The sequence below is a fragment of the Gobio gobio genome (assembly GCF_949357685.1).
Source record: "Gobio gobio genome assembly, chromosome: 7".
Taxonomy (NCBI): Eukaryota; Metazoa; Chordata; class Actinopteri; order Cypriniformes; family Gobionidae; genus Gobio; species Gobio gobio.
In genome coordinates, this window is record NC_137103.1 from 5,141,780 (window position 1) to 5,164,651 (window position 22,872).

The 22,872-nt window shown below is 38.5% G+C and overlaps 1 protein-coding gene across 1 annotated transcript in view; it reads left to right on the top strand.

Annotated features, from left to right (window-relative positions):
• Nucleotides 1-22,872, top strand: part of LOC307129777 (piezo-type mechanosensitive ion channel component 2) — a gene marked incomplete at both ends in the record, with an annotated part of 104,100 nt that overhangs the window by 71,167 nt on the left and 10,061 nt on the right. Inside the window, 14 exon segments of the mRNA XM_079822488.1 lie at nt 410-518; nt 2,684-2,752; nt 5,548-5,714; nt 7,533-7,726; nt 8,712-8,831; nt 8,997-9,212; nt 9,796-10,054; nt 16,052-16,240; nt 17,108-17,309; nt 17,500-17,629; nt 18,406-18,553; nt 20,594-20,808; nt 22,320-22,478; nt 22,697-22,844. Of these exon segments, the coding sequence (XP_079678614.1) occupies nt 410-518; nt 2,684-2,752; nt 5,548-5,714; nt 7,533-7,726; nt 8,712-8,831; nt 8,997-9,212; nt 9,796-10,054; nt 16,052-16,240; nt 17,108-17,309; nt 17,500-17,629; nt 18,406-18,553; nt 20,594-20,808; nt 22,320-22,478; nt 22,697-22,844 (2,325 nt within the window).

A 22,872-nucleotide genomic window follows, 5' to 3' on the forward strand; every position in this document is an offset into this window, starting at 1 on the left:
TGAATTTGTAAATATGTCAATTATAATTTGTAAATAAGTAAATTGTGTTTTGTATTTATTTATATTCATACATTTAAGTATACATTAAACTTTTAATAAATGGTTCAAATTAAATAATAAATAAATAAATAAATAAAAAGCCATTTAATGTCATCCACCTCGTTTGGTGGCCTTTTAATAAATAAAAAAAAAGTATCAGTTCAGGCACCGTTTAGGCACCGGAACCGTTTTAAAAGTATCGGTTTGGCACCGGAATCGAAAAAAACCAAACGATACCCAACCCTACTAAGGAGACTTCATACATCGCAGGTTCTTCAAACATATTGCAATTGTCAAATTCCAAACCAAACTGATATTTTTTGTAGTGATGGGGTGGTCTTGAATCCATTATGTTTATTTTCACCAACAGTTGGCATATGAGGCTTGGACGTCAGGCTCCAAGGCAGCCCTGAGAGCACATGAACTTCAAGAGCAAGAAGAGCAAAGTGAAGCCAAAAGACAGTTGTACAGACAAGAGGGTACAGTTTCTGAACTATGTTTGCATGAAATACCAAGCTTGTGTGTATTTATCAGTTCATTATTATTTAATTTCCATAAATATCTTAAGGTTTACTCTGTGACGTAAATATTCTGTGTAACCATCTGCTCGTTTGACTTCTGGAAGCATCTCTTACAGTAGAAAATAATTACTGGAATTGTTCCTCGTTGGGTTTATAGTGCACTGTCTGATCCAATACTGTAGCAAACGGTTGCAAGGTTATACTTTTCTCTCTGATAGTATCAATCTTGTAAGTGAAGACATTCATATAGTCATTGCTGCTGTGCTGTTGGAAAATGAGTGTGCTTCTTATACTAATGGCGTAAGACTGTTTTCCTTAATCTTCTTTAAGCACAATGGGAGCAACCGTGTCTAAAGTGCTAGAAAAAGAGAGTCTATAGCAGGGGTGTCCAAACTCGGTCCTGGAGGGCCACTCTCCTGCAGTGTTTAGCTCCAACTTGCCTCAACACTCCTGCTTGAAAGTTTCTGGTATGCCTAGCAAGACCTTTATTAGCTGGTTCAAGTGTGTGTAACTGGGGTTGGAGCTAAATTCAGGATTGGACACCCCTGGTCTATAGTTTCTGTTGCAAAATAAAGTATTTCTGAGATGTCTATAAAGCAATTTATAAAGCAATCATTAGCTGTAGACATGATAGTTCTAACATACTTGAAACAAGGAGTTGGTTTTGCAGTCTTGGCTAAATGAAGCTGCTGCATTGTCTGTATGTGTAAACACAATTATAATTGTGTAAATTGCATTGTTGTCATGTAAACACATCCTAAGTGTGAGAGCGGTGGGTCCCCAGGACCTGGATTGAAAACAACTGTTTTGCTCTATATATAGAATGATATATAAATAAATTATACATTTGATAAATGCCATTGCCAGTTTAGGTGAATCTTTGCCCATCCAGGAATTCTTTGCCACTATAGATACTATAGACCAGTGTTTCCCAACCGGGGTGCCGTCTGACGAGAGCAGGGGTGCCGTGTAAAAGTCCTTCAAATATATATATATATATATATATATATATATATATATTTTTCAAAATTTTCAAATAAATCTCTCTTTGTAAACCTTGTTCAATGCATGCAAGTGCTGCCGTATGTTCGAATATGAGCAGTCATTTTTGCCGTCATCACCCAGGTGTAGTGCCAGAATATGCGAATGAGAAGTCACGTGCGCTATGAGAAAATTTGTCTCTGTGCACTCATCCGAAAGCGCGCACACGTCTCACAGCGCGCAAAGATTGAGTTCTCTTTCAAGCCTTGCTCTTGAACGGACAAACTCACACAAAAAGTATGTCAACATGTCCATCTTGATGAGTATTCTAGCAGACATAGTCTGTATATGCCTTAAGTAAACTTTATACAGTCGAGAAAGACGACGCATATCCGAACATTAAGTCTTAAAGGGGCAGTAGCATTAGGTCTTAAAGGGGCAGTAGCCTTTACTGCTGTCTGTTTAATGTCAAACAACAAAGACAAGGACATCACTCACTGCTCTTGATTGAATAGCCTTTGTAAGTTTAATAGGATTAATCTTTATTTTTACAGTTAAATATGCAATGTTATTTTACATTTGATAAATTTCTGTACCTGAAAACTAATGTTAGACGTACCTGAAAAACCGGAAAAGCATAGTTTATTTTATTAGTATCTTTGCTGAATAGTATTTATTTGTGCTGCTGCTTGTATTTAAATTATTTGTTCTTATTATTTTCTTTATTTTTATTTGACAGTAGTCCTTTTTTCCCTGAACATCGCAAATACTGAACAGTACCGAAACCGTGAACCTAAAACCGTGATACAAACCGAACCGTGAGCAATCTGTACCGTTACACCCCTAGTAAAGTATGCGAGGGGGTGCCACAAAACGGAGAAAATTGTCAAAGGGTGCCATGACTGAAAAAAGGTTGGGAAACGGTGCTATAGACTATATTTATGTTTTGGATATTTTGTTCATTTCTGGCCTTCTAATTTAAGTCTTAAATTTAAATAGTCCAGCTGGAGCGATGCCGCATCCTTAATTTCTAGCCCTGTACAGTTGCTGCATTATGTATATATTTTTTATATATAAATGTATGAAAATATCCATAAAGGCATTACATGTATGCTAAGGAATTGGCTATTGTTATATTGTAGCCATGGAGAAAGAGGAGTCTGATGAGGAGCAGCAAGAGGAGTCCAGTCAAAATGAAGAGGAAGAAAGAGGTAAAGCTGCTGACAAATTTAATATCCTTCTATATTAAAAGACCAAAGGATTTGTTATAGGCTTGTTTACAAAGAATATTTAAAACTTTACTTGAATTTTTTTTAATTATGCTCAACCAACAAATTACATTTAGTTAAAGGAACTTAATTTGTACCAAACACACATTTCTAAGCTGATTAGTTTAAGTCGCTCCAACTACTTGAGTTGTAGAATTGTATCTTATCGATTTCAGTTAAAATCCACAGCTATAGCACATGCTAAATGTAACTTATTGAGCATGTATATTTACTGGCATTAACACAGTCATTGCTTACGGAGTCAATGTAGTGTTTACCTTCATGAATCTACTCTTCAGCACAATGGTAACCACAAAAACTTTATCATAACAGAAACACTTTTAAATGCCAAACATAACAGCATTAAACAACAGGGCCCGTATTCATAAAGATTCTAAGAGTCCTCTCAGAAAACTCCTAATTGAGCTTAAAAACTTTTACATAGGAGTCTTAGCTTAAGAGCTATTCTGGACCGATCTGAGAGCAACTCTGAGCAATTCAATTCAATTCAATTCAAATTTATTTGTATTGCGCTTTTCACAATTCACATTGTTTCAAAGCAGCTTTACAGAAAGTGCATTTCATAAATGTACATTGAAAAATATTAGAAAGAAAATGTTAAAGAAAAATGTTAGAATAAGTTAATCAATCATGTATTAATTTAGGCCATAACAACGCTGGCGTTGAGTCGTCTCTTCACAGGCGTCGAGTCGTCTCATCACAGGTGTTGGGGCATCTGAAGTCTCCATGAGAGGCTGATACAAACTGGAGCTGACGAACTAGTTACCTCAGGACTAGTGTCCCCAGATAACAACAGAAAAGCAGATTGGAAATAATTAGCATAGCTGCTGTTCAGAATATTAATGCTTTTGATCCGATTTAACTGTAGTATAAAAGGTAATTATAATGTGAATGCTTGGCTAAAGAGATGCGTCTTTAATCTAGTTTTAAACTGGGACAGCGAGTCTGAACCTCGAACAATATCAGGAAGACTATTCCAGAGTTTAGGAGCTAAATGTGAAAATGCCCTCCCTCCTTTAGTGGACTTAGATATCCTAGGAATGACCAGAAGCCTCGAGTTTAGTGATCTTAAAGAGCGCGATGGATTGTAGGGCGATAGAAGATCCGTTAAATACACTGGAGCTAAACCATTTAGGGCTTTATAGGTCAGTAGCAATACTTTGTAATTGATACGGAACTTAATAGGTAACCAGTGTAGAGATGATAAAATTGGTGTTATATGATCATATTTTCTTGACCTAGTAAGAACTCTAGCAGCTGCGTTTTGGACTAACTGTAGCTTGTTTATTGATGATGCTGGACAACCAGCTAATAAAGCATTACAGTAATCTAGTCTCGAGGTCATGAATGCATGAACTAACTTTTCTGCATCAGAAATAGATAGTATTTTACGTAGCTTAGCAATGTTTCTAAGGTGGAAAAATGCCGTTCTTGTAACATATGAAATATGATTTTCGAAATACAAGTTGCGGTCTAATATAACACCCAGGGCCTGTATTCATAAATATTCTAAGAGTCCTCTCAGAAAACTCCTAATTTAGCTTAAAAACTTTTACGTAGGAGTCTTAGCTTGAGAGCTATTCGGGACCGATCTGAGAGCAACCCTGAGCAAGGAAAATACAAAAACTTTTATCTTAGTGAAGAGTTGCTACGTATGACACAGTCTTTTGAAGACTGTGATTGGTTGGTTGTCCAAAAAGGGGAAAACAGGTGCGCTTTTAAGTGTCTATTCTAAGCCTTCACTTTGAAATTACAAGCGCAAATTGTCCTATTTTACCGTTCTCTCTCACTCACACACACATTATATATATATGTATATAACTCCTTTTATTATTTACCATGCTGTTAATTTTCTATAAGGTATTTGATTGGGTTAGAACTATAAACATTGTTCCACTCTTTCCAATTATACTGATTGCTGGCATGTCTATTTAATTGGTGGTTTGAAAGTTGGGTTTAATGCAACAAACATGATCCTTGCACGATCTAATCTATAGCGTCTTATTAAGTCACTGACATCCATTGTCTGCAACACATTTCTTCTCCCTCTTCGTCTTTCTGCCATTTTCTCCGCTGCTAAAGAAACTCTTAAGCCTCTTAAAAGTCCTCGTCCGTGCTCCTAACAAATTTGACCTTAAGACCTCTTTTAAGGGTTAAGATGCATTCTGAATGACTTTTTTCTTTACCAGGATTTTTTTTGTTCATTTTAAGAGTAAACACCCACATTTCAAATAATTTTCTTAGAATTTTGTCACTAGGAGCTACTCTTTGCATTAAAATTATTTATGAATACGGGCCCAGGTCTTTCCTTTTACTAAAAATACATACAATGACACTTCATTTCAACATGTATTCTCCTTATCCAGTCCTATGCAAAGCATGCTGGGAACTAGAAATCAACCACCACAATTCCAAATGTATCAAGAGTACAACTTCAGTTTTTAAAAATTCAATTAACACAGAACTCAACAAAATAATGTCTGGAACTTAAAAGGTTTAACAATCAATAAATTTAAATTTTTAACATGCCAACATGCATTTATTTCAGTTGTGGTAACAACTTAATTGAATAAGCAGGTAGGAGAGAATGAAAGGTTTAATTACTCAGATTATACAAATTCACACAAATTAGTACAAAAAGTTAATAATATTGATCATAAACACACATATATGCATTGAATTGTTTTCTTTAACCATTTTCTCTCCTTTTCTTGTAGATCACATATTTAAGCGAACACTTGACACAGTGAAGTTTCTCTGGGTTTTCCTTCTCCGTCTTACTGAGGATGCAATATCAGGTCTGAAGTCGCTTTGTAAAGACAGCTTGGACATCTCTAAGGTGCTTTGCCTTGAGAAAACTCTACTGAGCATACAACAGAACAAGGTAATGTTGATATTCTGCCAGTTATATTTTACTCCATTGTCTGTCCCCACTGAAATGGAAGATTATTTAGATGATGATTATAGCAAAGGTTTATGGCTTTTTATTTTTTATTTTTATGGCTTTTTATTTTATTTCCCAGTCCTGATCCTGGAGTACCCCTAGCCTAAAATTTTTAATTTGTTCCCCTATCAAACACACCTGATTCAAAGACTCCAAGACCTCATATATGTGTGTTAGATAATGCCGAGTTCACACTGCCCGATTTTAACCCCGATTTTGAATCGCAGACAAATACCCGAAATCATAGGCAAATCAGTGCTCATTCACGTGAGTGACAATCACTCAATGTGAATTATCAAAGACGCGATCAGTGAGATATTTGGCATGCTCAATATCTGGACCGGTCGGTGATTCAAACTCCTGCTGTGTTAAATGTGTTTAGACAGACAATGAGAGAGCAAGATACAGGGCAGCGGGAGGTTCCGGGAGGAGTTATAGACCGGAATATCAGTATTTTTATAGATATATTTACAATTATATCAAACAGAAACCAAGCTCAAACATTTGCTTGACCAGCCGCAACAGCAGCACATTGCAAAATTATTTATTTACCTCCAATTCTCTTTACAGAAAACAAATCCTTGCTCCCTGAGTCTCCCCAACCATTTCCTCCTCCATAATCTTTTTTTCTTTTTGCTCCTTTTCGCTGCAAATCAGTGCACAGACAATTTGAATTGCAAGCTTTCTGCAGTCTATATTTTTAATAACAATTCCAGTCTCGTGCGAGAACTCCAGTCTGACGCACGTGTGATCTTGCGTTGTTTCCTTGTCACATCTCGCGTGTTTGCTTGTGAAATGTAGTTTGTGGACGGGGCAGTGCTGTCGGTGATTCTTCCTCTTGTACAGTCATGCAGTGTGAAACCTCCTGTCACCGATCCATCGTGCAGTGTGAACACAGCAGTGCTGGCCCAGATAGTCATGCAGTGTGAATAGAGCAGTGATCTGACCAGTTTGAAAATCATGCAGTGTGAACTCAGCATAAGAGACACGTAAACACTGGCCTCTATATTAGGTTGTGTTCTACACACCTGCCTTAGATTCCCCATATCAAAATCAAAGTTTTGTGGCGTTTATAATTAATATGCTAGTCTTTACATCTATAAGCTAGTGTGCTTCTAAACAATGATTCTAAATTTGCTTTCAAAATATAGTCTCTCTACCACCAATATGGATCAACAATTTTAATGACTCTTTAAAAAAAGACATATTTTCTGTCCAGTCAAAAGGTCTCTAGAATCTGAATCATCCTGCCCACAGATATATAAAAAGACACTAGAGATTTGGGCAAAGTATGGTTTCAGGTATGGTTTTGCGTGCACATAGTTGGTCCAGAGACTATATCATATGTGCAAGTCGACACTGAGTTAAAAATGAATTCGACCCATTTGAATTCTACACAGAATGTAGAATTTTAAAGCGCCATGGAGGAGAACAATCACTGCAAATCATTTAGACAGCCTCTGCATTATAAACAGCACTGACGACGAGTAGAAGACATAATGCTGGTGCCATGTATAAATTGCATGCTTGCTTTTCCCACCGCACATCATAACATTACTAAATATTATGTGTTTTTTCTGTAGTAACTGTTTCATATAAAATCGAAATGGAGAATCTATAAGACTTCACTTTTAATACAACTGTGAGAAGCTGTCAAGAGTGGCTTTGTCAGGCTGTGATGTCAATGAAATATTATTGGCTATATATTTTTCATGGTTTGTCAAATAATTTGTTAAAATGGCATTTCTCGCTGTTTAGGGCAGGGATGTCACTCATGACAGTATTCATCAGTTCTACAAAAACTGGCTCTCCAGACAAGACACGGTGGCATCATTGGACAAGGCCGAAGAGGATATACAGGAAATAATCTCCACACCTCCAGACATGAGCAGCTACCCATGTGGCTATGTCAAACTCAACAGTGTCCACTCATGGGGTAGCAGCCTTTCCAGGTATGCTAATAACATTATACATGTATGACTATGACATTGAAAAGACAGGTCATATTAAGTTTTTGTATAGTGCTCACAGAATCTAGTGACCTCAGGATGAATACACTGAGGTAGAAAACAAACAGTGGGTACAATTCAATAGTGTAAACAACTGGTATAACAGGAAAAAATATTCTGACTGACCTGACTAATGCGACAGTGACCCTTAAGTTACCCAGTACCGAACATATAAAGCCAACTTTCGATGCAAGCCAAGCTCCATTACAATTGGACTTTGCCTTAAGACAACAAAGGGAAGCAATTTTCTGTATGATTACATGAATCAAAATTGACGTAACGACATTTTTTTGTTGTGGTGGACTAAAGTATATACACACCAACTGAACAAACGCATCATAAGCTTTTTTTATCCTCAGGAGCTGTTTTATTGCTGTGTATGAAGGCGAAAACATTGGATTCAAGCAGCAAATGCTTTAGAAAGTGTGTTCCTCCGTGTCCTCAGTTTTGGACACCTGAGGACACACATGCTCTGTTCTGTGCATTGTTTGCTTGGGTGCGGAGTGCGCATGTTTAGTTCGGATCAAATGGGGGTCTTGTGAAAACTTTTGATAGTTTTTTTAAGTGGTTGGAGATATAATTAAGGGTAACTCTTTAGATTACGGCTCGGAAAGTACTGCGTAAGTAAAGCGAATTTACAGCATAACTTTCGGTAATTATAATGTAACTATAAAATGAGTATGTGTAGGTATAAGGGAACAATATGTAATATTGGGGGAATAAAGGGGCAACTATCATAAAATTAACAAATTATTTATACTGTAAGTACTTTTTAATTAATTATCCGTGTAGTTACAGGGTAAGTATGGATCTACGGGCTGTAAATTAAAGTGGTGATTGTTCCCCTCTTGTTTCATGTTTCACCCTGAAATTAAATGGTTTGTGAACACTGTTTCATGTTAAATTTTCCTTTATCAATGATTTTCAGCTGCCAGACTGATGACACTCTTCTAATAACACGCCAGCCAACTCAAGAAGACTTGGATGGCCTGGATCTTACGCAAATGGATGTTGTCCAGCACTGCATAGATGGAGATGTTCTGCCAGAGTAAACATCAGTTTCTTCTTTTTCACTGTCTAACACAGCAAAATAGCCACTTTCTCTGCCTTGTTTAGCTCTTGCTTTTTATAATTTGGAGATGATATTGTATAATAACATTCTAATATTATTCTGAGTGTGTAATTTCTGTTGTTGATTAAATTATTCCTCAAGAAATCTTGATTACAATGAAGAGCTGAAGGATCACAATGAAAGATTTGAAAAGGTAACAGACGGATGGACAAGTGAAGAAAATACACCTAACGTTGTGCTGCCAGAATTTCCCGGACTGAATCATCTGCATGAGGCAAAAAATGAAGAGATCCAAGAGTCCAGAATGCTCAATCAAGAGACCAGAGCACTTACTGCCAGCGAATTGCTGCTTAACAAGTGAGACACACACACACACACACACACACACACACACACACACACACACACACACACACACACACACACACACACACACACACACACACACACACACACACACACACACACACACACACACACACACACAACATGATTGAAGACATTGCTGATTCTTCTTGGCTCTGGTCACATATTGACACTTGGTCGGGATCCCTTCGGTGTCACCTTTTTATGCACATTGTACCCCTTTAGCGTCATTTTTCGATGCATAGGGTACCCCATTGCTTTCAGTGAGAAACCTTATGCATCATATGTGCTGTTTGACTGCCAGACAGCTACTTTTAATAGCTTGTATGTGTGCTCCTTCAAATGACTATTTCACCCAAAGATTAAATAATTCTATAGTGAGCTGTTATGACAGTTGTGAAATATATGTATTAATATATAACTTTTTTTGAAGTAAAATCATTAAATTCCTTCCAAGACCAGGGTTTGAAAACACTGTATCAGTTCACAAAGACACACCAGGCACACACTTTAAATATGTGTGGTTTTCAGAAGGCCGTTTTCTAATTTTTCTGTTTTCACTACCTTTATACAGAATATTTGATTTTCCAGAGATTGAGGAGTCTGAGAGATTTTATTCTTCATTGCCATGCGGTGTGCGTCTCATCTTTGCTCTCTACAATATGATGGAGTCTCAGTCAGAGATGTTATGTTACTTTGTGATTATCTTAAATCACATGGTGTCTGCCTCTCTGCTAACAATCTTCCTGCCCATCCTCATCTTCCTGTGGGCCATGCTGTCAGTGCCACGACCAACCAAGCGCTTCTGGATGACAGCTATTATCTACACCCAGGTCAGCATCTTCCCAACTGCTGCAGATGATGTTAAAAATCATTGAGTGCGTTTACATGCGCTTTCTTATGCCAATTATGCTTAATAAGCCGACAACGAACATTTTTTTTATTTTTTTTATTTTTTTTTGTATTTATTTGAAAAAAAAAAAAAAAGGGGACAATACATATTAATGAACATTTTCGCAAATGTAAATATGCCAGATTATAGCCTTAGGCTAATTTCCATCTGCAGACCCCCGCAGGTTGGTGTTACACACAAGTTAATAAATACATACAGATACACTATAAACAGACTATATACACAAGGACAAGAACATTGATCACCTCATGTTAAAACAAACAATAACAACAAGAGTGGACAACAAAGGACATTTAGAAAACAGGAAAGCATCGACTGTATTGCACAAACCACAATTTTGCACATGCCCTGACATTACACTGACCCGCATGACCCCTATTGCACAACCCATGTTATACTGACTCTTACTGCACAATCCGTATTACACTGATAATCGTATCACTTTTTATAATGCACTTATTTTACGTCTGGTAATGATTGACTAACCATGATCGCATATTTGTGTGTCCCTCAGCCACACTATTAAATTACTCCTAAAGGTAGGAAGACTTGTGCTTTCCCTCATTGACAGTGGAATACTATTCCAGAAACTCACTCCCTGATATGACAGGACATTCTGTGAAAAGGCGGTCCGCCTAAATGCCAAGTCACAATCACCTCTCACAGTGGCTCTAGTCACTCGAGACCCATAGTCACGTCATGTAACATAGTCATGTAAATGCGTGAACCCGTTTTCTTTTATCAGAGTAAGGTCATAAACTGTTTAAGCATAAACCGGACGACACAGGTCGTTTTTTGCCTCTTACCCCGATTTCGTGCAGCATGTAAGCGCATTAACCTGCTTTCTGTCGGCTTATTGAGGTGCGCATGTGTGATAGGTGACAAAAACGCATACTGGAGCAGATTTAACCCTTAATCGCCCCTCAAGTAGGGTTTACGTTTGAGTCCCTTGGGGTCAGATAGACCCCAAACTTTTACAGAGCGATTGCATAAGGAAATATAATTTTTTTACATGGAAAACTATATATCATTTTTTTTATTTACTTCTCAACTATACATTTATGCTGTGTTTTTGTGGGTATTTGGTAGTTTTTTACCTATTTACTGCACAAATACTTAACTATGTCATAAATTGGCTCATTAAAAATCTTTTTTTTATGAAAAAATCACTTGAATGATGATCTTAAATAAATATAAATAGTTTTTGGACATTGCTCTATGTGTTAGGGATAGAATACCGCCATCTGTAGGTTTGTGGAAAAACTTTAGGAATTATAGTTAACGAGAAAGAGAGAGCAATGACCACATTATCCAATAGAGGTCCATAGGGAAGTTATGCAAAAGTTAAGCTGCCTTTCATCTTGCTTTTATTTGCCCTTTTCCCTCTCTTTCTCATGATTGTTCCATGTTGCATTTGTGCTCTCGTATTTGTCCTTCATTTATGTATGGAATTTTTTCAGATTTATGCCAGTTTTGTTGATTTTATTTGCCAGTTTCTATAAAAATGCTCTCTGTTGCAGTCACACATGTGTGTGTTTGTGTGCGTGTGTGTGCGTGTGTGTATGAGACAGAAAGTTCATTCCACTTTGTGTTTATGCTCTAGGACCAGATCTTGATATAAATGTAGACATTTTCAGATTTATACTGGATTTAGTTGATTCTTTTTTTACAAACAAAGTGAAAAAAAAGCATTTTTTACATTTTCCCATTCATTGCCAAAATCCAAAAAAATGCTCCAGACACCTGTGTTAGTGTTTGTGTGTGTGTGCGTGTGAGTGAACATGCTTGTTCCATATTGCATTTGTGCTCTAGTATTAGTACTTCATTTATGTATGAAAATCTTTCAGATTTATGCCAGTTTTGTTGATTTTATTTGCCAGTTTCTATAAAAATGCTCTCTGTTGCAGTCACACACATGTGTGTGTTTGTGTGTGTGTGTGTGTGTGTGTGCGTGTGTGTATGAGACAGAAAGTTCGTTCTACTTTGTGTTTATGCTCTAGGACCAGACCTTGATATACATGTGGAAATTTTCAGATTTATACTGGATTTAGTAAAAAAAATTGACAAAAAAAGTGAAAAAAATGTATTTTTTACACTTTCCCATTCATTTTCAATGTGGGGTCAATCTGACCCCGAGGGACTTAAACGGTACATTTTTTTTTACACACCTTTAGAACAACCAAATCAAGCCCAGATTTTTTGTGCATGTTTAGATAGATTATTTAGGAAAAGTCACCGAGTCTCATGGCCCTGAGATGAAGGGAACACTTTTAAAAAATGGAGGAAAAGTCCAGTGGGGTCAGCTGGACCCCAAGGGACGATTAAGGGTTAAACGCATTCAGACAGAGCGAGCGTTTTGCATGAAAGAAAGAAAAGATTCTGCTCTTGTGATATATTTTCTTAAGACCCAGAAAATTGTAAAATGTGTTCTCATCTCATGTAGCAGTAGAAGAGGTTCAGTGAAAACGCTGCATCTGTAACTGCAGGAGAGAATAATATGAGCCGTAAATCTCCCAATGACATGTTGCAAGCTTTATTTAACATCATGACATTACATTTGAAATACTCGGAGCAGATATGGAAATTATTGTTTTTGACATCACTACAAGGAAATAACGTCTCGGTTACATATGTAACCCTCGTTCCCTGAAGGCGGGAACAGAGACGTTACGTCAGTGAATGACGTAATGGGGGTTTTGTTTACAACAACAACAACCTTTATTTATAAAGCACATTTAAACACAATATGGATTGATCCAATCCAGAGTACAATGCAGAGACATATACAAAAATAATTACAGGTTTTCAAACGCTAAAGAATAAAAATACGATTTAAGAGTAGATTTAAAAATGTCCAATGAAGGAGCAGACCTCACATGATAGAGGAGACCCTTCCGAAGCTTGGACCCAGCCACAGACGCCCGATCACCCTTTGATTTATAGCGACACAGAGGCACCATTAAGAGCAAGTGAGTAGACGATCTAAGTGCCCTAGAGGGACAATAAGGCACAAGAAGATCACTTGTATACCTTGGTGCACGGCCAGACAACGCCTTATATATAAACATAAGGATTTTAAAATAAACTCTAAATTTAATGGGAAACCAGTGAAGAGATGCTAAAATAGGGGAGATGTGGTCCCTCTTTTTAGACCCAGTCAGCAGTCTAGCAGCTGCATTTTGAACAACTTGCAATCGTGATACTGAAGACTGAGGGAGACCGGAATAAAGAGAGTTGCAATAAACTAATCGTGATGTTACAAGAGCATGAATCACAACTTCTAAATCTTTGCTTGAAAGGAGATGTTTCATTTACATTTACATTTATGCATTTGGCAGACGCTTTTATCCAAAGCGACTTACTGTGCCCTTATTACAGGGACAATCCCCCTGGAGCAACATGGAGTAAAGTGCCTTGCTCAAGGACACACTGGTGGTGACCACTGGGATCAAACCAGCAACCTTCTGCATATCAGTTCTAGGGTTGAACCCACTGGACCGCTTCAATTTTGCAATAGATCTTAAATGGAAAAAAAACTTCCTCTAATATCAGAACTAATTTGTTTATCAAAAAATAGTGAAGAGTCAAAGAGTTGATTTGTTTATGTACATTTGTTGAAAGAGGACCTAACTTGGCTTCCAGAGCAGGGGAGGAATTTGCAGGGCAACCTAGAATTAAAGCCCCTGTTTTAGTGTCCAGCCTTACTGGTAGGTAAAACTTGGAATCGTCTGCATAACAGTGATATGAAATATTTCTGAAAAATGAGGGCCAAGGGAAGCATATAAAGGGAAAACAATAAAGATCCCAAAATGGATCCCTGGGGCACACCACACAAAACAGGTGCAGATGATGAGGAAAATTTCACTAAATTTACAGAAAAAGTCCTATTAGCGAGGTACGAAGCAAACCATTGTAATACAGTGCCTTTGACACCTACCATACATTCTAGTCGTTCAAGAAGGATGTTATGGTCAATGGTATCAAATGCTGCACTCAGGTCCAACAAAACCAGCACTACACAAGAGCCTGAATCCAGAGCAAGCATAAATGAGTTGAGCCATAAATGACGTTCCTGGACCATGCAAGTGGACATCACCTGACCAAGACAGCGTGCAGTAACCTTCGTCGCTCGTAGGGCGAGGTCGATTGCTGCATGCAACTCTTGCATTAAAGCAGGGTCAGCATTGCCCTTGTGCATGCTTCTGAGCACATTGGCCTGGTGGACCTGAAGGGTGGCCATAGCATGCAAGGCGGACGTGGCCTGGCCCGCAGCTCTATAGGTCTTCGCCACCAGAGTAGACAAAAACCTACAGGCCTTGGACAGGTGCTTTGGGTCACCGCACCACGTTAAAGCACTCTGAGGACACAGCATCTCAACAAAGTGTTCAACAGGGGGGGCACCAGTGTACCCTTTCACCCTGGCACCATCAAGAGCAGTGAAGGCAGAAGAGGCCATCGAGTGATCGCGGTAAGTTAACGGGAACTTCCACGATTTCGGCACCTCCTCATGCACTTCCAGGAAGAATGGCACTGGAGGAGGGTGCTGACGGGTGTCAGCACGGGCCGCCCCCAAGAACCAATCGTCCAGCCTCGAGCGCTCAGGACATGGTGGAGGGTTCATGAGAACATGACTCATCCATGAACGCTCTCTCAGCGTGCACAAGGTCCAAACACGCAAGACAGCGATCATGCCCGTCAGAAGGACTAACCAGCGGACCACACCCAGAAACACATGGGCGAGACATCTTGACAAAGAGCTCTTTTAGAGAGGAGTTTTAAGCTCCCAGGGAGAACACACACGCTGTGCTGGAATGTGGAACTCGCTGGAACGCGGAGTAGCATCGACACTCTGGAGAGTTGCTCGTCTTGAAGAGAGGAAAGCTCAGGAAGGCAAGTGAACACTGGGCTCCGAAGCAGAAACATAATGTAAGATTGCATGCGCAGCTCCTTATATACCCACAAGGTGGGGCGGAGTTGCGCTATGCAAATTCCGCATTGTCATGCCATTGGCTCGTTTTGAGGAACTCGAAGGCGATTGGCTTCTAAGCGAGACCCCCATTCCGTCAGTCACTGACATAATGCAAAAGGGAACCCGATTTATTAATAAAGTCATGTAAACGCGGTTTACTAGCGTTGTCAGTTTACTGGTTTGCATGTAAATGGGGAAAACTGGTTATTTCAATAAGCTGATATTTGTGAGCTATCAGCTTACTGGTGTGCATGTAAACGTGCTCATTGACTCAACCATAATCATCTGTTCCATGATTTGTGGAGCACCTAGGTCTTAAACACCACCCAAGGGGCATCAACTCAAAATAAGGACACAAAGGTGTGCCATCTCCCATTACGTAAAGGAACACCAGTAATTTTGAGCATAAGTTCACAATAACTTGCAAGTGATTCTGTGCTTCATAGAACAAAATAGTCCACTTCAGACATTCAGTGCAGTGATTCAGTGTTTTACCACATATACTAAAAAGTATAGCAAACTCACAAGGAAGATAAAAAGGACATACAGAAATTTCAATGAGTTACAAATTGCATGCTGCACTATTGCTACTACACCAACTTTCCTTAATATTAACACACACCTCCTCCACATTCTTTCCCTGTTGTGCGATTCTCTCTGTTCTTTCAGATAGGCGATCCAAAGCCCTCAATTTGTAAACTGTTGTCATCAATTGAGTCATCCAGACATGTTTTAATAACGCCATCTTGTGTATTTTTCTATATATGTGCATGAATCTCACATTTTTCATCCAGTTTGTGGTGAAGTGAGCTAACATTACTTAAAGAGTATTCCAGGAAGTGAAGTTAATCTTTGAGCCCTCTTTAGTCTGCATCAAACTCCATCGCGATTCCTGTCCAAAGCCGTCCTCCCATCTTGTTCCTCCTTTCTTCATCTCTCTCCACTCAGCTCACAGTTGTGGTGAAGTACTTTTTCCAGTTTGGCTTCTTCCCATGGACTACATCAGTATATCGTGGCATTAATGCAGAGCGTGCATTTGCAGTGCCCAACATAGTTGGAGTTGAGAAGAAAGATGGCTATGTCCTGGTAGACCTCATCCAGTTAATTGTTCTGTTCTTCCATCGCTCCATCCTTAAGGTACTTCACCTTCCCAGACATCTACATAATACATTCCAGTTCATGGTCTGTATGTTTTATTTTATTTTTCTTAGAAATTAATGATTATATTTTGAGTAAAATATTCGACATTAGACGTGTTTTTATCAATATTTTTAATTATTTCATTAATTTTAACTATTTAGCTATTTAAATGTAACAAACATTTTCCTCAACCTAAAATAATTGGAAAAATGTGCGGTCCTACCTACATTTCTGCAAAACTATACATAAAGATCAATGAATTTTTCAGCTGAAATGAATACTAGGGTCAGTAAAACACCAACTACGTTTATACCTTTTCATAAAATTATTATTACCAAGGCAGAATATTGATTCATAAAGACTTATTTTTGCACAGGTCCTTGCACAATACTGTTTCATGACCTCAAAACACGTTTACCATAGTGCATTAAACAAAAATAGTTTGACCTAAGCATCAGGTAACCAGCTGTGGCTTTTCTGGGATGGTAAACTTGTTTGGTAGCTCATCCGGTACAGCATTAGCCTACACATAGAGCACTCTGAGTATGAGTATTTGTTTTTATCTCAATTTTGCTTCTGTTAACATTACTGCTTAGGTTTAGGTGAATTTTTCCAATCAGCCTGAGTTGTTTTTCATTGATTCTTACACCATCTTGGATGGAATTATTCTTTGGGCTTGGTACAATGTATTCTGGGATTGCATTCTCTGTGAAGGATACAGGTGATGCTACCTTATAATTTGTCCAAACTAAAGTATCGTTGAAGGCAGTCTTTGCATCAGGAGCATGCCTATGATGCATGTAAATGCTGCCGAGTTCAGTGGTTCAGTGAGATGAAATGTTGATGTGTTTTTGTGCTTTTCAGTGTCATGGTTTGTGGGATAACAAGGAGGTGGAGATGCCAGACTTTTTTAAGAAGCTAAAGAGGAAAACAGAGAAAAACAAGATGACTGAAGGATCGAAACGACAAGAAGAAAACACAAGTAGACGGATTCCCTTCATACCTCTTCAGGCTTCATTCAGTTCTTTCCTTCGGAGACAGAGAGCAGAGAGCCCTGAGAGACCGGGTAACATCTCCATATGGCAATATATGAGGAATATACACACACAGATACGCATATACATTCAAAAATACATGTACATACACATACACAGTGACACATTTTGCACAGGCCAGTTTGGTTTCTATTTGTTTTGTTCATGTCTACTGTTGTATGATGTACATTAATATCCTTACATTAAATATTACACCATCAGATGAGAACCATAGCAGGAAAAAGCATTCAAAGAACAAGCACCAGAGGAATGTGCCACTAAGCAGGAAGGAGCGAATGAAAAAGTACATGCATGGCCGAATGCTGGAGGCCAAAGCTGCTGTCATAGAGCTGTAAGAGATAAGTAGCATGAGAAATTAAACATTTGAAAATGTATTTTTCGAGTAAGTTTTACGTAATCAAAAACATTCATTTAAAAATCTTCTACTGTTTTTTTCAATGGCTGGAATTTTTGGTCATTAAATTTATTTTTAAACAATTAAAATAATCAGTATATAATAATAAAATATCATACACAAACAACTCTTTGATACAGGCCATGCTTATGATGAATATATACACAGTTATGCAGTTTGTGTCTACTGAAGGTTTTTTTGGAAAGGCGTCTCATTGGTTACAGTACAACAAAATGAAATATTGTGCTATCCAGACTAAGGTCTATTCTGTGCAACGTTTTTTTTAACAACAAAGCAATGGGGGAAACATACAGTAAGCATTTTTGGTTATTCTTGAGACACCTGTCACTGGGCATGCGAGTAACTACCTGACACGACCTCTATGGAGCAAGAAAGCCAAAGAGGTTGAGTAGAGTCACTGCAACTTATGTACATCATAACTTTGACCTACGTCACTGAGTATTTTTGTATGGGTTCTATCCAGCTAATGCAATGAATGTCTAGTGTCAAGCACTGTATCTGGCGGTCAGGAATACTGAAACAGCACATATGCTCATCAATCACTTTTCATTTGCATTGATTGTTAGTCTGGGGCAATTTCTATGTCTGTTTTGTACTTCCAAATAACAACATTCTGGTAAGATATTTGTGTGGAATACTGCTATATTAAAATAATACCATAATAATACTAATTTAACTTTGTTTTGTTTCAGTGCTCTACACATATACTTACCCATAAGGCAATTCTTCTATGACATCATTCACCCCGAGTACAGCCCTGTGTGTGATGTGTATGCGCTGATGTTTCTGATAGATGTGGTGAACTTCATCATCATTATATTTGGATATTGGGCTTTTGGAGTAAGTATTGGAAGTGCTCTCACAATCCTACAATAAGTTTTGTCACTTCAATTTAATTATATTTAGTTATATAGTATTTCAATTTTAAGGAAATGCAGAAAGCATAGTATGTTAAAAAGAGTATGCCAAAAGTCCCTGGATGGTCTGCTATTTCCAGTATAATTTCAAAGTTAAATTGAAGAACAAACTGGTGTGACATTATTTCCAACAAAATCAGGCCAAAAACAAAGTTGGTTGGACAGCTTGAGTTTGAAACAGCTTGCCAAAGCGAACATTCTGGAAAAGTTTGCTCCGGCTGGTAAACACCTTCAAACTACCATTGGTTTGTAGCGATTATGTAATAAGTAGGTGTAGCTTTGTTACTCCGCCTTCTTTGACATGGGTTTGTTTCTTCTGTTGAGTCCGTCGAGGTAAGACTTCCATGAGTAAAAACTAGTGCAGTCAATCGATTAAGAAAAATTTACTAATTAATCTTCAAGAGTCTACAAGTGCTATCGCCAGACCCGGAGATCGTCTGAATGGATTCGAAAGTGGTAAAACTCAACTGTTTAACTCTAGGGGAGTTGGAAAATAAGCCTATTTTCAAAGAAATGCTGTGTTCCTTTAATGCAGGGCTGGGCAACTCCGGCCCTCAAGATCCACTGTCCTACAGAGTTCAGCTCCAACCCTAAACAAACACAATTACCCCTTTTCCACCAAGGCAGTGCTGGTGCTAGTTCGGAGCCAGAGCCTAGTTTCAAATCGTTTTTTTGTGTTTCCACACCCAAAGCACCAGCTCCGACCCAGGAAAAGTGGTTCTTAAGTAGCACCAAAACATTGCTGGTCTAGAAGTAAGAACCGCTTGCGTCAGGGGCTAAGGCAGGGTTACCATGACCAACACGACAAACACAAACTTGTGACCGCCATTTTGAAATAGCAGCTAATCGAGCTAATAGCTGCTGCTCATTTGTAATCTCTGTCTATACAAATTACGGCGAGCTGCACGAATGCATTGGATTCGCTGTGTTTTGATGCTGATGTAGGATCGTAAAGCCATGAGCATTAATAGTGACGCAACGTTCCACATTGTTGATGGAAGGATTGTTCAAGATGCATCTGCGCTGTGCAGACCAATCGCCGTATGACAACGAGTCTAACGACAGCATACGACTCCTTATGCTTTTGAATCACGCATGCGGTATTTTGAAACCCTACGCGGATCCGTCTGCGTAGTGCTGATGCATCTCAACCAAGCCTGGTGTGTTTGTGTTTCCTGCTGCCTCACTAGCGTTGCTGAGAAAGATGAGACTTATACAGTGACGTAAGACCTGGCTCTGTGGCAGCTCTCTAGCCCGTGGAAAGGCAAACCGGTTCTTAAAAGGCTCGTCAGTCGAACCAACTCCGAACTGGCACTAAGACTAGATCTGAACTAGCACACGGATTATTCTGGTGGAAAAGGGGTAAATCTGAACAAGCTAATCAAGGCCTTCAGAATGATTAGAAAACTTGAGCGATGTGAGGCTACATGTACATTTATCTGGATACATTTGTACCAACATTTGAACTGACTTGTCCCACACAACTTCTATACCACTGGGCCACTTCAGATTCATTTTGGCATCGTGATGACAGAAAATTCAGAATCCAAGGTTGTCAACAGCTTTGAGTATAATGTCACGTGTTGTGATCTTGTAATTACGCCATGACATGAATGCAACATTAGAGACGCCATGAAAGGAGTTTGAGTTGTTAATAATCAATATCTATCTTTATCCGTGTAAAAATCTAAGAAGATACAAATATCACAACAGCAGAACAGTTACATTTCATCATTAACTATTAAATGCATTATTATGGAAAAATGATTTAGTGTTCTCTGCATAAAAGACCCATGCCTGCTAGATGAACATACTAAAGTGTCCAAGACTCTTTATTTTTGAACATTTGAGCATATGAATTTCATTGTTGAGAAGTGACCAACACCTTTTATAACTTGCTCATTTGTTACTCTGTGTTTATTTGTATTTGGCCATTAATGAATGTATTGATTGTTTGAAACAGAAGCACAGCGCGGCCGCCGATATAACAGAGTCACTGTCAGAAGACCAGGTTCCTGAGGCGTTCCTCGTCATGCTTCTCATTCAGTTTACTACCATGATTGTGGACCGAGCGCTCTACCTCTGTAAAACTCTCCTGGGGAAGTGTGTTTTCCAGGTAGTGCTTGTGTTTGGGATCCACTTCTGGATGTTCTTCATACTGCCTGGTGTCACAGAGAGGTGAGGAATAACTGAAGAACTGTCAATCATTGAAAAACATCAACGTTTGGATACAATTATTTATACTTTTATGTTACCTTTTGTCATATTTTATGAAATTACACAAATGGAATTATAGTTGTTTAATGAGCAAATCTAGTTAAGATCCTTTCACACCAAATGTGATGCCTAAACACTGGGAGTGTGCACAGCCACACCGTCCCATCTCCCTGCTGAAATGGTATATACTGTATATGGCAGCCGCTATTTACACTAAGTGTAAATTACAACTATATTATATTTACACTAAGTGAAAATAACTAATTTCCTTAGCGATAGATTCCATTTACAATATGTAAAAACAGTAGTATTTTCCTTTCAACAATATTAGGCCTAGTTAGATACTATTTATACTTTTAAATAATGGCAGATACTATTTTCACCTTGTTTTTGTACATTACACGGTATGCAATAATAACATAGTGTAAATTATTATATTTATTAAAATGATTAAAAGGCCATAAAGCCCTCCCTACACCTACCCTTAACCGATAAACACACATTAGAAAAGTGGAAATAAACTGTTTAATATTTTCTTAATTTTTATTTATTTAAATAAATGCCTTTTCCAATGTGATATGTGATGGGCAAAGGGAGTAGAGCAAGTTCAGCAAAAGGCGTATTCAAAAGGGTTGATTTACGTCAACTTTCTCACACGCCTTACCCCTACACTATTGCTACTGTTGATAATAAGTCTTCCGTCATTTGTGTCTGGCCCAATCAGCTGTCAGTGGGCGGAGTTAGTGTAAATAGCCTCTGCCAACCAGGACCTACAATCTTTATTTGGCACACATGTAATATAAAAAAATCTGACTTAAGCCGAGCCGAACAAACTTTAAAACTCTACAAGCTGAAACACCAACACTCTATGGTTTGAATGGACAAATTAACAATGAAAACATACATGGAAACAATAAACAAACGCCATTTCCTAAAGGACTGAATACCTTCCTTTTTCTTGACTAAGACAACAGGAGGACTCATGCCTCCAGCAGTTGATTGATTTGTGCCGTAACTCAAATGGAGGTATCCTTCAGCGTATTTGCCAAACAATCCAAAATTAATTTATTATAGCCTAGATCAGAGGTTCTCAACCACATTCCTGAAGGCCCCCCAGCACTGCACATTTTGCACATTTCTCCTCAATCAAACACACCTGATTCAGGTCATCAGCTCATTAGTAGCGCCTCCAAGACCTGATGCAAAATGTGCACCGTTGGGGGGCCTCCAGGAACGTGGTTGGGAGCCACTGCCCTATATCATCCTGACTAGAACGTGTGAAGCAGGGCCCTTACTTGACCTTGTTACACCCCTGGAAGACCAGACAAAATCTACTATCTCAGTTTATTCATAATTTGGGAAGATAACACTAGCTATGACCAGCTCTTTTACATGAAGTATTATAAAAGTACAAATAACTAGTATACATTTAAATGACTTAGAATTGCTCATGTTAATATTTCTTATTTCAGGAGATTCAACCGGAATCGAGTTGCTCAGCTGTGGTACTGTGTCAAGTGCATCTATTTTGGTCTCTCAGCATACCAGATCAAATGTGGCTACCCAAACCGTGTTCTTGGAAATTTTCTCACCAAGAACCACAACTACTTCAACCTCTTCCTCTTTCAAGGGTAAGTCAATCACTCACAGAATGAACAAATCAGTCATTGTGAAGTATGTTCAACAGAATGAATAAAACTTTAAAGGGCCAATTATAATGTGTGGATAATTTCTATAGCTCAAATAATCAGTTGAGAAGCATGATGCATTAATGATTTGCTTGTGTAGTTGTCATCTCAGACCAGTGTTAGTGTGTCTGTTTCAATAATGGGCTGTTTTCTCCCCACAGGTTCCGGTTAGTTCCGTTCCTGACTGAGTTGAGGGCCGTGATGGACTGGGTTTGGACAGACACCACTCTCAGCCTGTCTAACTGGATCTGTGTGGAGGACATCTATGCCAACATCTTTATCCTCAAGTGTTGGAGGGAAGCGGAAAAGGTGAAAACTTGCCACCCAAATGAATTGT